The following is a 15,937-nucleotide window of genomic DNA, read 5'->3' on the forward strand; positions in this document are numbered from 1 at the left end:
TTTTCAAGGACTGTTAAAGAATGAGTCGTAAAAATTCAGATTATCATAAAATGACCCACTTTCTAGCCCTCCGCTCCCTAAAATGGGTATCAAGCTCACCTTTTTGAGCGATTTATATACGAACGGTGTTAATTAGATGATTGCAATACTATTGATTTTTTTTTCTTTTTAACACATTTGTTTAACAGAAAGCAAGGTTTTGTTAACACTTTTCATACTTACAACTATGCTTAAGAGCAGGGCGTGATGGTTCGCTTTTGAAATTAATTTTTTCAAATATATTTCCGTACTATTAATAATTCAGCATTTGAACATTTGAAATGTATATATATTATGTTAGGAAAGCATATAAAAAAATTACAAACATTTTGTTTTTGAAAGTTGTAACAGCCGAAAAATTCAAAATACATATAAGGGTTTAATTGACTACCAAAGACTGCAGCACGAACATAATAATTTTCTGTACAAGAAGTTAAATGTCAAACAAAACCTACACAGTTGCCATTCAAAAGATAGAACGGTCGTCACTATGATAAAGGATGGTGATGAAAACAACAACTTGAGGTGTCCGGTCGATCTGTAACAAATTCTGCGGTTCCGATATGAAAATTGTTTTTCGTCAATAAATAATTGAGATCATAACTATCGAATCACATTTAGATATCATACCGCTGAGCTCAAATGGATCTAATCGTTATCAACACATACATCCATACGCCTTTTATATCATTTTTAGGATGTATAGGACTTGGCGCCAATATTTTCTACTTGATGTCACTAAAAGCCGACAAGAGAGCCATGAACAACAACGACCGTGTCCAGTGTTTGAAGACTGCCTTAGTAATATTAGCTATTGTATGTTATATTCCAATGGAGGTAGTCTTAATGCAAAATATGGCAGTGACATACGATACTTGCATGCTAAGAGGTAAGTTTATTCATGAACTTTTGTATAATTTAGGGACAGGTAAAAAAAAAAGGGGGGGGAAGGGGAGGACATGTTTATGTTATAATGGATAGAATTTAAAATCGTAGTTTTTTAAATCAAACTTCTATTATAACTAACAAACTTGAAAAATCAATGAAGTATCTATTTTGTCGGTCTTTTAAACAAAGTCCGGCGTCGTATAATTGTGAATCCGGCCGGTTATAGAATGTTAACATTTTGGGTCCGCCTCTGCCTGCAAGTTTTGGTCCGCCCTGGTATTAATATTTATAAATTTTATGAAATTATTTATTTATTAATTAAACAATTATCTAAGTCTAAAGCATGAAATGACATGAAATTAAAAACATTCTTTATCTTTGCTTTAGATGTTTTCCAGTCTTTGTTTCTTGATTCATACCCGGTTGGAATGATAGTAGTTGCTGTCATTAGGCTTCGGATTGCATCCTGCCAGGTAAATTGTGATGTGAGTGTTCGATGGACCTTTTATTGTCTTACAAGTACTGCGTTTGTAGCTATACAGATTTTGTTTGCAGTTAGTAAATTCATTATCTCTGTACTCGTTACGATACCAGCAGAATTCGATAGACACGAGATCGAGGCTCAAATCATTTTTTGCAATGACGTAAGCATGCATGGTCCTGATTACGTCGGAATCGTCTCTGCGTTTGTTTTGTATTGCATTCCATCTTTATCAGTTACTGTAATTTATGTCAAAATAGTTCAGATATCATCATCCTCAATTAGAAGAATTATACAGTATCGTACAAGTGGTGGAACTCCGATAGCTGCACAAACACACAGATCAAGCATACTACCCGTCTTCCGGTCCCCCAATACTGTTTCTCCACTTCATTCACGTAATTGTTCCATAGTAAACGTTCCTATGACCCAGTTCAACGGAAACGACAACTTCCAAAGAGGCTTGAAAATCCAGAAATCAGTTTTTACCATGGTAACCTGTTTTCTTGTATCAACTATACCAGTGAGTATAATGGAAATATGTAGATGTGTCATAAAAACAAGTATGACATTTAACATTGCTCTTATATATTTGAAAGTTTTTATGTGTATTTTTCATGCCATTGGTGAAGGAATTTTGCACAAGGAGAAAAGAGACAAAATCACCTTGTTCATAGACAAGTTTTTGAAGCGAACGTCATTTTACCGTGGACCGAACAGTACAGATCCCGGACGACTTTCGCTCGATCGGGCAAATTTGAATCCGATGTATCCTAGATTAGCGTGTTTATCGACATTAAACGAAGAATCGTTTCAAAATTCTGCCATCACAAATGGTGACGACGTTTTTCTTGACGAATTTCACGCCGATAAAGTACGAAAAAATTCACGACTGTCAGTGGGAAGTTTGAAATCAGCCCAGGGTAAATCGAGTTTGACCGGAACTTCATCAAATAAATGCCAGAATGAAGCATTTCTGGACAATACCACAAGACAAAGCTCACATGATAATGCGATCGATACGATATTTGAAACGAAAGAAAAAGTTGAATTAGAGGCGAAGTCCGAGGATTCCATAGTTATAGAAAGTATCTCTGACTATGACGAGACACCTTCGTATGAAAAAGAAAGAGCAAGAAAGAAATCGTGCGACTCCGGTCAGTTGACTGTTCATCCACGCAAAAATGAAGAACAAAGCTTGCACGATACTGTAATCTCAAAATGTGCGCTGAACGTCTCGGAACAACAACCTAAAGGAACGAAAACAGCAGATAAAACTGACAACTCCCGAGGTCCTTCGAAAAATGGTTTTTATGACAAAACTGCTCGAGGTGATGAAAAATTGAATGAAGTATACTCAAAATCGAAGAACGTTCGTAGCTCCAGAGCAAGCTCTTCAAATCGTACTCGCGTGCAATCAACTAGGTCGAAGTCGCGTTCTGATGACGGAATACACGTAACTGTTCAAACCCCAAGAAAAGTCTCGAGTTCAACGCGATTTTTATTCTTCTACCAATGTGGATCTAGACCGACAAGTCCAGGGAAAACGTCACCGAAAGTAGTCGAGCGGTGCAAAAAGTCCTCACTTTCGTTGTACTACATACCGGAAATGCCACACCATCGGACGACAACTTCAGTTGTAAAATATATGCCAAACGGAAGTAGATTTTCAATCGAAAGCTTCCCATCAAATACGCCCGCCTTTTCCGACGTCACCTTATGTTCAAGGCGTTCAAGCTACGACCGATTGGGAGGAATTTCTTCTGTTAGCGATATTTTGGACAATGATGTCAATACGTGTCAGTTTCATCAGGATGAGAAAAGTCCAGCTTTACTAGAAACTGAAATACCTGGGGATGTAATTGGAAGTTATCATAAAATATCGAACATTTCAGACACACTTTGAATACACATTTTAAACATCCTCTGAAATTCTACCTTACACATCTTTGAAATGTTTTGGTACCGAAGACAGCAAAACTAACCACTAATTTTCGATATATTTCCGTGTATATATCTATGTTTCTTGTTTATATTGTTGTTTTGTTGAATTTTGAAAAAGATATATATTATTTATTTGTTTGTTGCGTTGATGCATGTAAGTGACACCTGTCCTATTCTACCACATGGAACGTTCAAGCTCCAAACAGCGTCTAACGTTCGAAATTCACTCCAGACACTGCAGCCAGAAATTCTGCAGCCCTTTTCACAAAAAATCGTTAGAGTAAAATTAGTCGTAAGTTGTGACGTCACGATATTTAACTCTATTATGACATCATAACTTACGACAAATTTTACACTTACGATTTTTTTTGTGAAAAGGACCTCTGCTTCTCAGTAATTGTAAAAATCTTGCAGTTGCGAAAAAGTGAATGATTTTACGCGACGTTATCCGAACGTCAAACGACATTTTATTTGAATAATGTATGAGAATTTCGAAAGGTTTGTCTGCAGCGGTTAGTAATAACCTGGAAGCTCGGGTAACATTTCCGTTCCACAAGTCTCTCTCTAATATAACCCCGGATAACCAGTGACGTCTTCTGTCTCATGATTGGTTGAGCGAATATGACGTTATTTCATTTACTTTATACGTTCTGACATACAAATTTATAAGAAATACGTTAAAATATTTTTTCTAATTACTTATATCATCTTCCGATACAAATGAACAATGATTAAGTTAATTTAGATATTTCATAAGCGCCAATTTACTCGTACATTGTATATTGTGCATATCCATCGTTGGTGACCTGAGTCTATATTTTTGCGATCTAAGGGTTGCTTATGATATTGACCAGGGAACCAGATTACGGTTAGTAAGAGAGGAGACGAACGTCTGCCACTGCATGGAGCTTGGGATCTCCAAGACTAGTAGTGAATACCCGGGTTGAAATCTTCTTCAGCTATATTCAAAACGCGAAAAACCTCAGAGATTTTGCGCGTGAACGTAAAGAAAGTACGGTGTTTTGGTATGAATAAGGAACAAGTGCTATCTTAAAAAAGAGATAGCGGAGGCGGTAAAATTTTGTTCTTTTTACTTATAATTGTACTTTCATTCAGGAAATAACACATGGCACGCAATTTCGATACAGTTTTTTTTTTCGAACGCCATTAAGTTATCAGCATTTGGCCTATCGGGAAACAGAATTGCGATCATGTGACTTTCCATAGATGGGCGTCTTTAAGGTCAAAGGGTAAAAAGCGAAACTATACCGACTGCGTCGGAAAAACACAGTAAAATTGTTGGAAGATTTGATTGAATATCACATTAACAATATTCTTGACTAGCTTAATGCATGATTAAAAAAGTTTCTGAATCTCTTTTTTTTAAGTAATTTTATTCAGGTTATATGTAAAACTTTGCAGTTTTATTTTTTATTTTATTCTTGTATATTCTATCTTAAATACATTTATTTTATTGAATGCTGAATTGTTTGATTTTTGTTCGTTTTAATTTTTAAATTTTGTTTTGTATTGTTTTTGTTTGTTCTATTTTTTTAATTGGCATAATTGATCGTTGTAATAGGAATAATTAGAAAACACACATTCTAGCTCAAAAGACAAATTCTTCAGACGAACTTTAAATAAACTTATCCGTTTTACGAAATCGCACTTTCACTACACTGGTTCGCGGTTTGATTGATGTAAATATTAAGGATACTATGTAGGAGATCGTAAATAAATTAAAATAAACGTGTATTTGATAATAAGTTTTCCCACTTTATGAAATGCGTTAACTAAAAAGCTTAATAAACAAGGTTATGAAGTTTATGCGTGGAACGCTGTAACCAACTCGCGTCAGAAGTTAGAAAATTTATATCACAAAAGGCCGCTACGGCGTTCCATACTAACGGCCTATACAGCAAGTTTCTACGCGCTCAATGGGAGGAATGCGGGCAAAAAATGGTTAAAAATACTTACATTTCAAACTAGATAGTAAATAGATTGCTATTTCAAGTTGGGAATCTATATAAATTGTTAGAGCTAAGTCTCCAAATTTTCATTGGACTTGCATTTCATAAATAACGTGTTTCTGTATTTTGTCATGTTCTATTAATCTGTTTATCGTATAGGCTAACTCAGAATTTAATTGATTGTGGTCTTTTTTTGTTTTTGTTATTCATTTTTTTTTGTTTTGTTTTTGTTTTTTGGATTGTTACTTATGTATCAACTGATTGCTTGTTAGTAGCTTTTGGTTAAGAAATGGTTATATGTTTATAATAAACAGAATGAACTTTGTTGATCAAAAAAACACATTTTAAGATGTAGCACTACATCAACTTATCTTCCATTATATTCAAACACAACAAAAAACCACAATAACACAGGTCCGTTCTCTGGGATGTTACGTTTTTCATCCCTAATAAATGAAACTTCTATAGACGTCTTCCTATTCTACACCTGCTTTGGAGATTAAATCCGTAAACCACAAGGAAATAATTTCGAAAGTTCTTGTTTGAAAATAATCGCACAACCTTTAAGAGTGTCTACTGTGTTTGGCTCATCAATTTTATTTTAAAAAAATTCTGTCAGGGACCCATCGTCCTAAATTACTTCCTTTTCAAACGCAGACATGCAGGCCTCTTGAGCTTCATGTATCTGACTTCCGGGTGCAGTAGTCAAAAATGAATTAAAACATTTATCACATTTTGGGGGACTTTTTTTAAACTTCACATACAAAAATAATAGAAACTGGATTGTCTTTGGAGTATTTGAGTCCTGGCTTGTTTTGGTTAGCAGCGAAAATGTCTTCATACATTAAAGGTTCTTTGTTACTTATACTGACTGCGCCTGTGCAAGTTTTGTAGACCGGAGGTAAGATGCCAGGAATAAGGCAAAGCGTATGACACGTGTTCCCACATGAATCATAGGCTGATACAAATGTTTCAACTGCTTTGGTCGTAGGTTTCTTTACACCAATTAGATTTTTTGCGGATTGTTGTCTCTGATAAGTCATTGAGTCTTTGTATTTCCCATAATAATTTAGGCCATAAGATTGCACGTAAATTTTTATTCTATTGTTTTGTTCATGAGCACAGTTTTGGCGTTGTTCTCCCAAAGTCGATTGAAGATCTGCAATTTTAGAAATTCTATTAATTTCTGAATTTGATGCGTTTTTGTAAATAACCTTTACTGGTATTAATGCCCAGGAATCAAGCTTGGTTTTACCGTCCAAGAAAAACGTATTTTCGAGTGAAGGTTTCCACCCCGTGTTGGTTTTCTCGTTCAAAGATAAGTTCTCTGGCACACTTCTCTTTGTACGAAAGTAATGAGTCGTCATTGAATCCCCTCTAGTACGCATATCAGTCATATACGGATTAAAAGGCGTAAATGTTACCGGAAATTGTGGCTGGGGATGTGCTGCTGTAAAGTACTGTGGGTTTGGAGATTCTGGGTACACCATAATTGACTCTAGCTGTAATGGTCCATATATAACATCCACTGTCGGTGCCGGAAGTAGATTTCCGAAATCCATGTTCAATGGCGAATAGCTAATGGCTTCTTTGTTTTGGGTAGTCGGAATAGTTGGAAAGTTTCTACTTAGAGTTTCTTCTTGATCACCACTAAACAGGTCGTTTAACTCCCTGTTACTTATCGAAGACGATCCCCTCTGTAGTGCTCTTGCGACTGCTATTTTCTTTCTTAGTGTCAAAGAATCTCCTCTGACCCTTTCGTCTTTTACATACTCTGAAAATACCCGTCGTCGCCTTCCTGTTGTTGCTTCAATCATTCTGTCTGCAATTTCCTGTGCATCCTCGCGATTTCCGGCATACTCATGCGGATTTCTCAATACGCTTATACAAATCCTTTTAACGTGATCGCATACAAGATCAGGACTGTCACCACAATTTGGGCATTCTGGATGAGGTTCATAAATCACCATATTGGCGACCCGATTTGAGTATCCATCGCTGTTATAAAAGGGTGCTAGGCCAACAGATGGGTCTTTTGCAGCCTGAAAAGTGACGTTTTCTGGTGGCTCCGGATTGTCAAAAACCGGATCTACTCCTCTCGTTCGTTGAGTTTTTCTAAAAAGTTCCCATATGTAATCGACGAAAGAATGGTGAGTCCAAAACAATGGATCATGAGGACTAAATTCTTGAGTGTTCATCTGCCCATCGACCCAATTGTGGACTGAGTTGTGCTGACCCTCAAAGCTTACCTTTTCTTCAGCTGTTGGTTCCGAAATTTTTTTCAGATGACTTTTGGTGAAGATTAAGTTCACGTCTCTTTTGTTGAACAATGATCCGTCACTACCAATATTACGAATCAGAGGACCAGCAGGAGTCTGGAAATGAGCAAATGGACCAGTTTTTACTTTTCCGAATCCGTTTCCAAAATATTTAGCGCTCCACATGATAGATTTTGTAGGATCTGGTAGTTCATAATCAATCGTTGAATCCCAGTACGGAATAGGTACTCCTAAAGCTGTCTCAAAGCTAAAAATAAAACGAAGAATTTATGATATTGCTCCTTATATCACTGAAAAAAATAAAACGAAGAATTATGATATTGCTTCTTATATCACTGAAGAAAAGTAAAACAGAAAAGTCTAACAAGTTTTTATAACAAGTTACCAAGTCATTATGTCGAGTTAATTAATCATTATAACCAGATAGTAAGTCGTTAATATGATTATTATGATTTAAAATTATAACAAAACATGGCACTAATGGAGCTTCCGTACATTTTGAAATACTTATGACTGTTTAGGTAGAAATACCACAATATATTAAACACAAATATACGATAGTTACTTAAATTCTCCTGGATGGCACCCGTAGAAAATTCTATTTTTCTGTTGTAAGAAGGAAAAAGGGCATTCCGTATTTCGATTGCGGCCCTTTACATAATGTATGTGTAAAAATACTTGTGTTTTAATACAATGCTACATAACGAATTTGCTTGATTTTGTATAAGGCTTTATTGCCTTCTGAGAATTTTTAAATATTTAAACAAATGGAAAAAAATAAATTTCAAAAGGGGTCATAAAACCCATGGATCCGCTTTTGGTTTTCCCGTGATCAATTAAGTACCAGTCCACATAAAATTCAGACATTGTCAATAGTAAAGTGATTCATGGTGAAGAAAACCCCACCAAACAAACGATGCTTTTTCAGTCTACATATGCTACACTTTCACATGACAACAATTTTTTCTGCATTCAGATCAGCGCTTTTAAGAAAATCATTCATCTCCCACTGAAATCAACCAAATGAAGCCAAATCAAGAATGATAACTCTTCCAAAGCGCAAATTTCATGTACAATCTATATGATTTTTCTCTCAAAAGCGCAACAACCTAATGGAAAATTAAGACTGATTATGTGATCAGTAACTGTTTCTGAACAGTCAAGAAATACGACTGAATTCGGTGGGTTTTTAACATGCACAAATCACCTTCTGCATGCTTTTTAGAAAGACTGGTACTTTGAACGACTTGGTTAGAAAAACGCTTTCACCAAGTATAATAAGAACAAGTATTATCTTTAAAAAAAAAAAAGATGGCTGACGCAGTAAAATATTACTTCTACAGTTTCTACAGTTCTGTCAAGAAAATAACACATGACACGCAATTCAAATTTTCGATACAGTTTTTGAACGCTTTTTCAAGCTTTCGATACCGTTTTTTTTAACGCCACTACGGTATCAGTATTTGGCCAATCGGGAAACAGAATTGCGATCAGGTGACTTGCGTTTCCATAGAAAAGCGTCCTTAAGGTCAAGGGGTAAAAAGCGACACTATAGAGGTCGATCTACGTCAAATAGCCCGCTCCTATAAAGTGAAGATATTGATGGGTCAACCAGTCTCTATAAGATCACACACAATGGGAATGCCGCGTTGACAGGAGAGTTCCACTTATTGGTCACGGGGGAAAGGGGAGATAATGTAATTTTCGTTTTGGGTTTCGTTGTAAAGAAACCGGAAGTGAACATGCTTGCTAAAAAAGCATAAAATACACACTTTTCACAGAGTTAATCGCTAAATTATTTGAAAATAAATGTTTTTCAAAGACTTAAGATATGTTTTAGAGCAAAAACTGAACCTAAAGGTGCAACGATTTGTCGGGACGATCATTTCAAAAAGGGGGGGAGCGTGATTATTTTCTTTCAAGTTTGGAATACCCCTGGGCTATATTTAATTGACACAATTGCATCTCCTGCCTTCGGATTGGTCAATAATGTGATTTTATGATAGGGATGACGCAGAGTTTTCTAAAGAGTAATCAAGGGAACCAAGGTTATAGCGGTAATCAAAAGAATGTAATCCAGGGACAAAGACCAAATATACCAAATATTACCCATCATTCCATGTGAAGCGTAGTAAATAAAGTGGTTGAAAATATGAAAGTTGAGGGGGAAAAAATCGACATTTTGCGGCTGTTTTGCAGCGATTGCAAAGCAAAGGTGAAGTAATGGTTTATTCCACGCCTTCAATATGATTGACGAACATTAAGCAGGCTGATTTTTGGGTCCTCTAGACGATGTTACAAACGATTTGAAGCTATGAAGAAAGATACATGCTGTGAATGTGAAGTACAATTGATACCAAGCCCAAAGCCCAATAGCTCATCATGTGTTTCATGACTTTTTTTTTCGCTATCATAATCAGCTTCCTTTCTCGTAATTCATTCTCGAATCAATCATATTTTTTTTACTCTTGAAGGACAAATCGACGTGAACATTTATTTCTTCTTTATAAATTTGGGGTGTGTGTGGTGGGTGGGGGGGTCTTTTGCGGTGATCTCTATGAATCCCTTAAAAACGCTGGTTGTTTTGATCAGTTTAATTATTAAACAACCGTCTAATATTTTTTGAAAGCTAGGTCTGCATTACAATTGATATATGAAAATCATATTTCTGAAGGTAGTGCATAAGAAAGGGAAATAATTTTCTGTAAAGGACTTTCTTGGATATTTGTTCCTGCCAATGTAGGTCCATATTTGTAATAAATACAAGATATCAAAATATATTAGTTCCATATAAAATATAATGTATAACTGTCAAATTGGTGAAAAATTTTGACAGAGTATGTTTATTCTTGCAGGAAAGTGAATTCTCTTTGTGAGAGGGATAGCTACTCTTCAACAATTATTCTGATATGTTGGCATGTAGCACCAGTACCAGTAACCTCAGATTGTCAAAGACCACATAGATGTAAAAAAAAAAACCATAAATAATTAAGGTTGACTTGTGCATACATGTACATTTGTATTTGAAATACAGCATTCAGCATTCATACATGATAAAAAGTGTCTCAATGTCAGAAACTTAAGATATGGACTTGTGTGATTAACAAAAACAAACTGACACAGATTTCTGTTCTAAAGCCGAAAATACAACCATGAATCTGTATCAAATATTAGCATGTGGAACCTCAGCGAACTACGACTGCTTCTTTTCAATTTAAAATTGGAGATGCTAATAATTTCCTTAAATTAACTTTTGTTTTATCTTGTTCTTAAATATTCATGTTACAAACGAGGAAATACATCATGGCAAGTATTGAATTTTTATACACGCGACTTCAATACATTTGTAATTTCATTGTTTTAACAAATGATTACACATGCATATTTATAAGTGGTGAAGTGTTGTTTAAAATATCTTGAAATAAAAAAATCTACAACTTTTTGACAGGTGGTTTTTTTTTCTTATAGCTTACTTCTGTTAATTTTATGTTCTATTTAAACTGGTTGTTTAATGAAAATAACTAATAATATATTCAGATTGTGATGGTATACAAATGTAAAAATATACTTGTATTTCCTTATCCTTTTCTATAACCGCTGTTACCTTGGTTACCTTGATTACTCTGTGATATATATTATTAATGGGTGAACAGTTCTATGACCAGTTTTTTTTTCATGCCAGTTCACGAACAGTGTAGCTGGACCCTTTTTTATAGTATGACCATCGCTGGTTTGAGTGAGTGATTTTGAGTTCTCACCATTGATGAAAAACAGCCAACACATAGCTACTTTTTCTGAAAAAATGTAATTACAATAATCCCATCTGTCAGATTTGATTTGAAATAGTATGTTAATGCATGTTCATGTACATAAAACATTTTAGTAAAACGGCAATAACACCAGAAATATATTAGCAAAATAAAATAATTACAAGCTGAATGTTTTGTCCTGGATTTCTATGGTATTAAATGAGCCTGTATATTTGTTGGAATAGAGTATACACGTCAGCCAACAGAATCTCAAATATCCACCTTTTGTGTACAAAGGAAGATGGAAACCAGTTAAATACCAAAGATACTACTGTCAACATTCAGTTGTCTGATCTACATCAAAGAAAAAAATGAGCTCGTCCATTGTGCCAAGCCGTCAAAACGGCCGTCAAAATCTTAGTAATATTTCGGTCATGTTAGGAGTTAAATAGAGTTATGATGGGTGTTTCTGGAATCGAGAGACTACATACACATCTTGCCGTCCTATTTATGGTCGTACTTTGTAAAAACAATCCCGGGGATGCAATTGTGTCAGTTATTTCGGAGAGTGGTATTAACCCACAATATTTTTTTCCTTAACTCTCGCCGACGAAGCGCCTGACTATCCAAGTAAATTTTAAAGAAAGTGGGCATAGAAAAATGTTGACAGAATGTCAGTGACTTCGAAAAATATGTTTTCTTATACAAGTCGGTTTATATGAATCTAAATTATCATGATTTATGACATAACAACACAACTATCAGAGCCGCACGATGTAATCAAAGATCAACTGCCAAGACGATACTAGTGCCACCGCGAAAGAATCGGTGACGGACTGATCTTTCCCGTGGACAAAAAAATGACTACTTTTCTACCTCCACCGAACGCGGCGCTCCGACTGACAAAAAATATTCAAATAAGATGTGGCATTACCTTATTGACCTTAACTGACACATACGTATAAATACGTGTATACAAGTAAACCAGTTAAAGTCAGAGATCATAATGATGAACACATTGTAACAGTTTTATTAGCATATCTGGCTTATCGTCATAATAAAAAACGACAATTTGGTACGAAATATCCACCTTTATGGTGACCTGTGAATGGGTACGTAAGTACACCTGTTGGATAACCACAAAATATCGCAAATTTTCAGAATTTTTGTGGATTTTGAGTATGAACAGTCAGCAAATAATAAGTTTATATCATTTTTGTTCTTCTCTTTTCCTATGATTAAATTCATGATGCATTTACTTTACACGGTACAAATATGCACTTGGCGATATAGTCCAATTTAAATAATGCTAAAAATCAAATACAAATTTAGGCCAGTGAGCTATTTAAAGAAATGACTGCCATATTTTTTTAGGGAGGGGGTGTATGAAGAAATAACCTAAATCACGTGGGGCACACTAAGTAACTTGAGTAGTACTCGTGTTATTTTTAAGTGTGCATCAAGGCACTGAGGTCATTTCAAATAGACTGAAAATATTATAGTCATTCCTTATAATTTAACTTTAGTAAATCATTGAAAAATGTTATTTTATTGAAAAAATATTTTCCGTCACATTTTTCACTATAAGTCACTATAAAACAAATCATTTTCCTCCACTTCTCAAATCTCTTGCATTGCTGTAATTGGTTCTCGGATCACAGATATATTGGGATTGGTACATCCTCGGCCAATCCCGGCAATGCTCGGAATCAACGAGATTGACCGAGAAGTTGCGATTGAGATATACAAATGTACTTACACTACTGAGAAAATTGAAAAATATGAACTTGAATATATCGTCTGTGTAATTCAAAGGCGAACTTGTACTAAAAGTTACTTTATAACAAATAAAATAAATAGTGTTATATGATAACAATTTTTACCAAGTTGACTTTTTTTCTCTAGCATTAAGATTTGAAATCAAGAAAGCAGAAATGTAATACTAACGCTGTGTATTCTAGACTCGAATCTTAAGAATAGAAGTGAAGCGAACACAGCAATGATGAAAAACACACAGCGATTGAAATGAACATACAGAAACAAATACAAGGTGTGAAAGAGCAATGTAACTCTATTTAAATTATATTGACCATTTGCACTGGTACGGTTAAACGTTCATGCCAACTCGATTGTTAACGCCATACTAGTACATGTATATGGTATCACACAAAAGTAGTATTTAACTAAGCTGTTCGTAATATTCACGCAAGGCTTGTTTTGAACGAAAAATCTGGTTGATAAAAATTATTCGACTAAGTGTTGTAAATGTACGTAAATAGACGAAATATCAGTTTCCATCGGAAGTTATATATGAAACTTACGTCAGCAAGTAAAGACGGTGCCACGGCAGAAAGTTTGGACCAAAATGTGATGAGTTGATAGCGGTCATGTGGATATCAGCTATAGTGTCATATCGACTCCTTCCGCTTGGGCCTATCTGAAAGCAAAAGTATATAACAGCATTATTAAGTATAGGTTCTTGTAAGAATCAGGAACAATAAGAACATCAGAAACATGCATGTCAAAACTCCACCGATCTAACAATATGATTTCATTCTCTAAAAATATCATTGTTTGATCCTTGCATCACTGGATTTTGCTCAGAAATTTTTCAATAGAATGTGAAAAATTGTGGTTTTTGACAGAGTTGTCTGCCCTCGAAATGTTCATTTTCAGTGCAGCTCAATGAAATTATAACTCCATTTACCAAAATGATATGAAAATCTTTTTTTTCCCTTGATTATGATAGTGCAAGTAGTCAAATTAAACTTTCAATATGGTGGATTTTTTCATACCATGTTTCACTTACGTCCTGATTTTTTTACAGACACTTATTACTAAAGACGTTGCGCACGTTATTAGTACCATTCCGATTTCGGTATATGTTATTATTTCTTATAAGTTATCTCGCTATGCAGCTTCATACATTTTTGTTATGGACGTTAAAATGTGAAAAGCCTATTTAACTTGTGCATGGTGTAAGATTTTAGTTTATTTGAATATTGGTATCATTACCGTGCGCAACGTCATAGTCAAAAAACAACGTAGTTGAATAATTAATTTCCAATACCAGTAAGTTCCGATACCAGATTGGGGCGACGCAGTGATCCAAGATAGAAGTAGCATAAACATTTGGCAATACCCGGATCTGGAGTGGGGTTCCCGTAAATTTATTACGTACAGAACAACTTCGGGGAATATATCAATAATATTTGATCAATTCATATAATTTCAGTCGTATTAATTAGTCGGACAGTAAGTTCGGATGCTTTCCTTTATACTGCATTTTCTAATGCTCTTGTTAAAAAAAAGTTTCTGTGATAAAATTACGAAATAATGGCATATAAAAGATGTCAACAAACAACGATGACGTATGTAACTTTATGGTCAGACTTTGGTATATTAACTAATGTGAGAGAGTTTTGATCATGTTTCTTTGAAATGTTTTAAATTATATAAAGAATTCGTGATGATAGGGCGTTAACTTTGATATTTGATTTTTTTTGGGGGGGGGGGGAACAGACTTCCTAACCATTTTGAAAGACAAAGGGTCAACTTTTTGCTAAAAGGTATATCTAGTCTATGACAAAACGTATGTATTAGTTTTTTTTAATAATTTACCTCTTGAAATTTCAAGCGTCGAACAGCCTGTCTATAGTCATCCCATTGTTTGAAAGGAGCTGCACGGACTTCTCGACGTATTCTTTTCGGAAATAAAGTATCCCTTTTGAATCGATGACGAGAATGAAATGGTCCCTCTGATTCTGAAATGATCTTCCGGTGAAGAGATTTAACATAGTTGTGTTCCTCGTTTGTCAAATTTCTAACCCATGAATGTGGTGTCTCGAAAGTAATAAATTTACCAAGACACAGGTTTTGAATAACATGAAGCGGGACACCTGATCCTTTATTTTGGTCTACCTTATAATTGATACATTCCTCCAAGCTGTCCGGTAAAGGGATGGGCTCGATAACTCCCGAGACTGCGCCTATACATATGGATATGAAAAACGCAATGCACATCTGAAAAAACAAAGCAACAATTTAAACAAATCAGAAAGAATAAAGTGCACCTTTGTAAAAATGAAAAGAATAAACAATGTTAAAAAATAGAGACACCAACATTTATCCTTGCGATGTCCGACAACGGTCTCAAATAACATACAAACCGATTTCTTAACAATTTTAGTGAAGTCCTTGTGACCTATTCATAACTCAAATGTAATTTACATACTTTTTTCATATTTTAATCAAAAGACATAAAATATCAAATGCATTTATTACGTGACATGATCATTACGCAAGCTGTAATAAAAACGTCTTTTTATTGTACATATCATTATAATTGATTTATAAATAAACAAAAAATGATTGATAATTTCTTGTTCGTTACAATAACATAGACAATAATCGTTAATTTTGCATTCAGTATATACATATATCTGACTTCGGCTAAGGGCGTGCTCAATATGCATTATTACGACTAATGTTGATCTAGTAGCTTTATATCCAGAGGAAGTTATTTGATTATATTAGGTAGGCTAAAGTGTGAAAAAAAGGCAACAGTCTAAATCATCGCAAAAAAAA

At 34.8% G+C, this 15,937-nt stretch overlaps 1 protein-coding gene across 1 annotated transcript; it reads right to left on the bottom strand.

Moving 5' to 3' along the window:
• Positions 1-5,609: 5,609 nt before the first annotated feature.
• Positions 5,610-15,461, bottom strand: LOC148599825 (uncharacterized). Its single transcript, XM_088559381.1, has 3 exons — positions 14,972-15,461; positions 13,672-13,787; positions 5,610-7,848 (listed from the first exon to the last, which is right to left on the bottom strand). Exons 1-3 carry the CDS (start codon positions 15,371-15,373, stop codon positions 6,072-6,074), a joined length of 2,295 nt encoding a protein of 764 aa, XP_088415507.1. The 5' UTR covers positions 15,374-15,461; the 3' UTR covers positions 5,610-6,071.
• Positions 15,462-15,937: the final 476 nt, after the last annotated feature.

Source organism: Perna viridis, chromosome 13, assembly GCF_037379345.1.
Source record: "Perna viridis isolate PV_CMFRI_1.1 ecotype Kerala chromosome 13, ASM3737934v1, whole genome shotgun sequence".
In the NCBI taxonomy this organism is placed as follows: Eukaryota; Metazoa; Mollusca; class Bivalvia; order Mytilida; family Mytilidae; genus Perna; species Perna viridis.

Excerpts from the sequence above, each read along its gene's own strand:
- LOC148599825 (XM_088559381.1), bottom strand. The coding sequence starts at position 15,373 with ATGTGCATTGCGTTTTTCATATCCATATGTATAGGCGCAGTCTCGGGA. Across the intron at positions 13,788-14,971 it reads GACGCTTGAAATTTCAAGAG|ATAGGCCCAAGCGGAAGGAG; the intron begins GTAAATTATTAA and ends TTTTGCTTTCAG. Across the intron at positions 7,849-13,671 it reads CACCGTCTTTACTTGCTGAC|CTTTGAGACAGCTTTAGGAG; the intron begins GTAAGTTTCATA and ends TTTTATTTTTAG.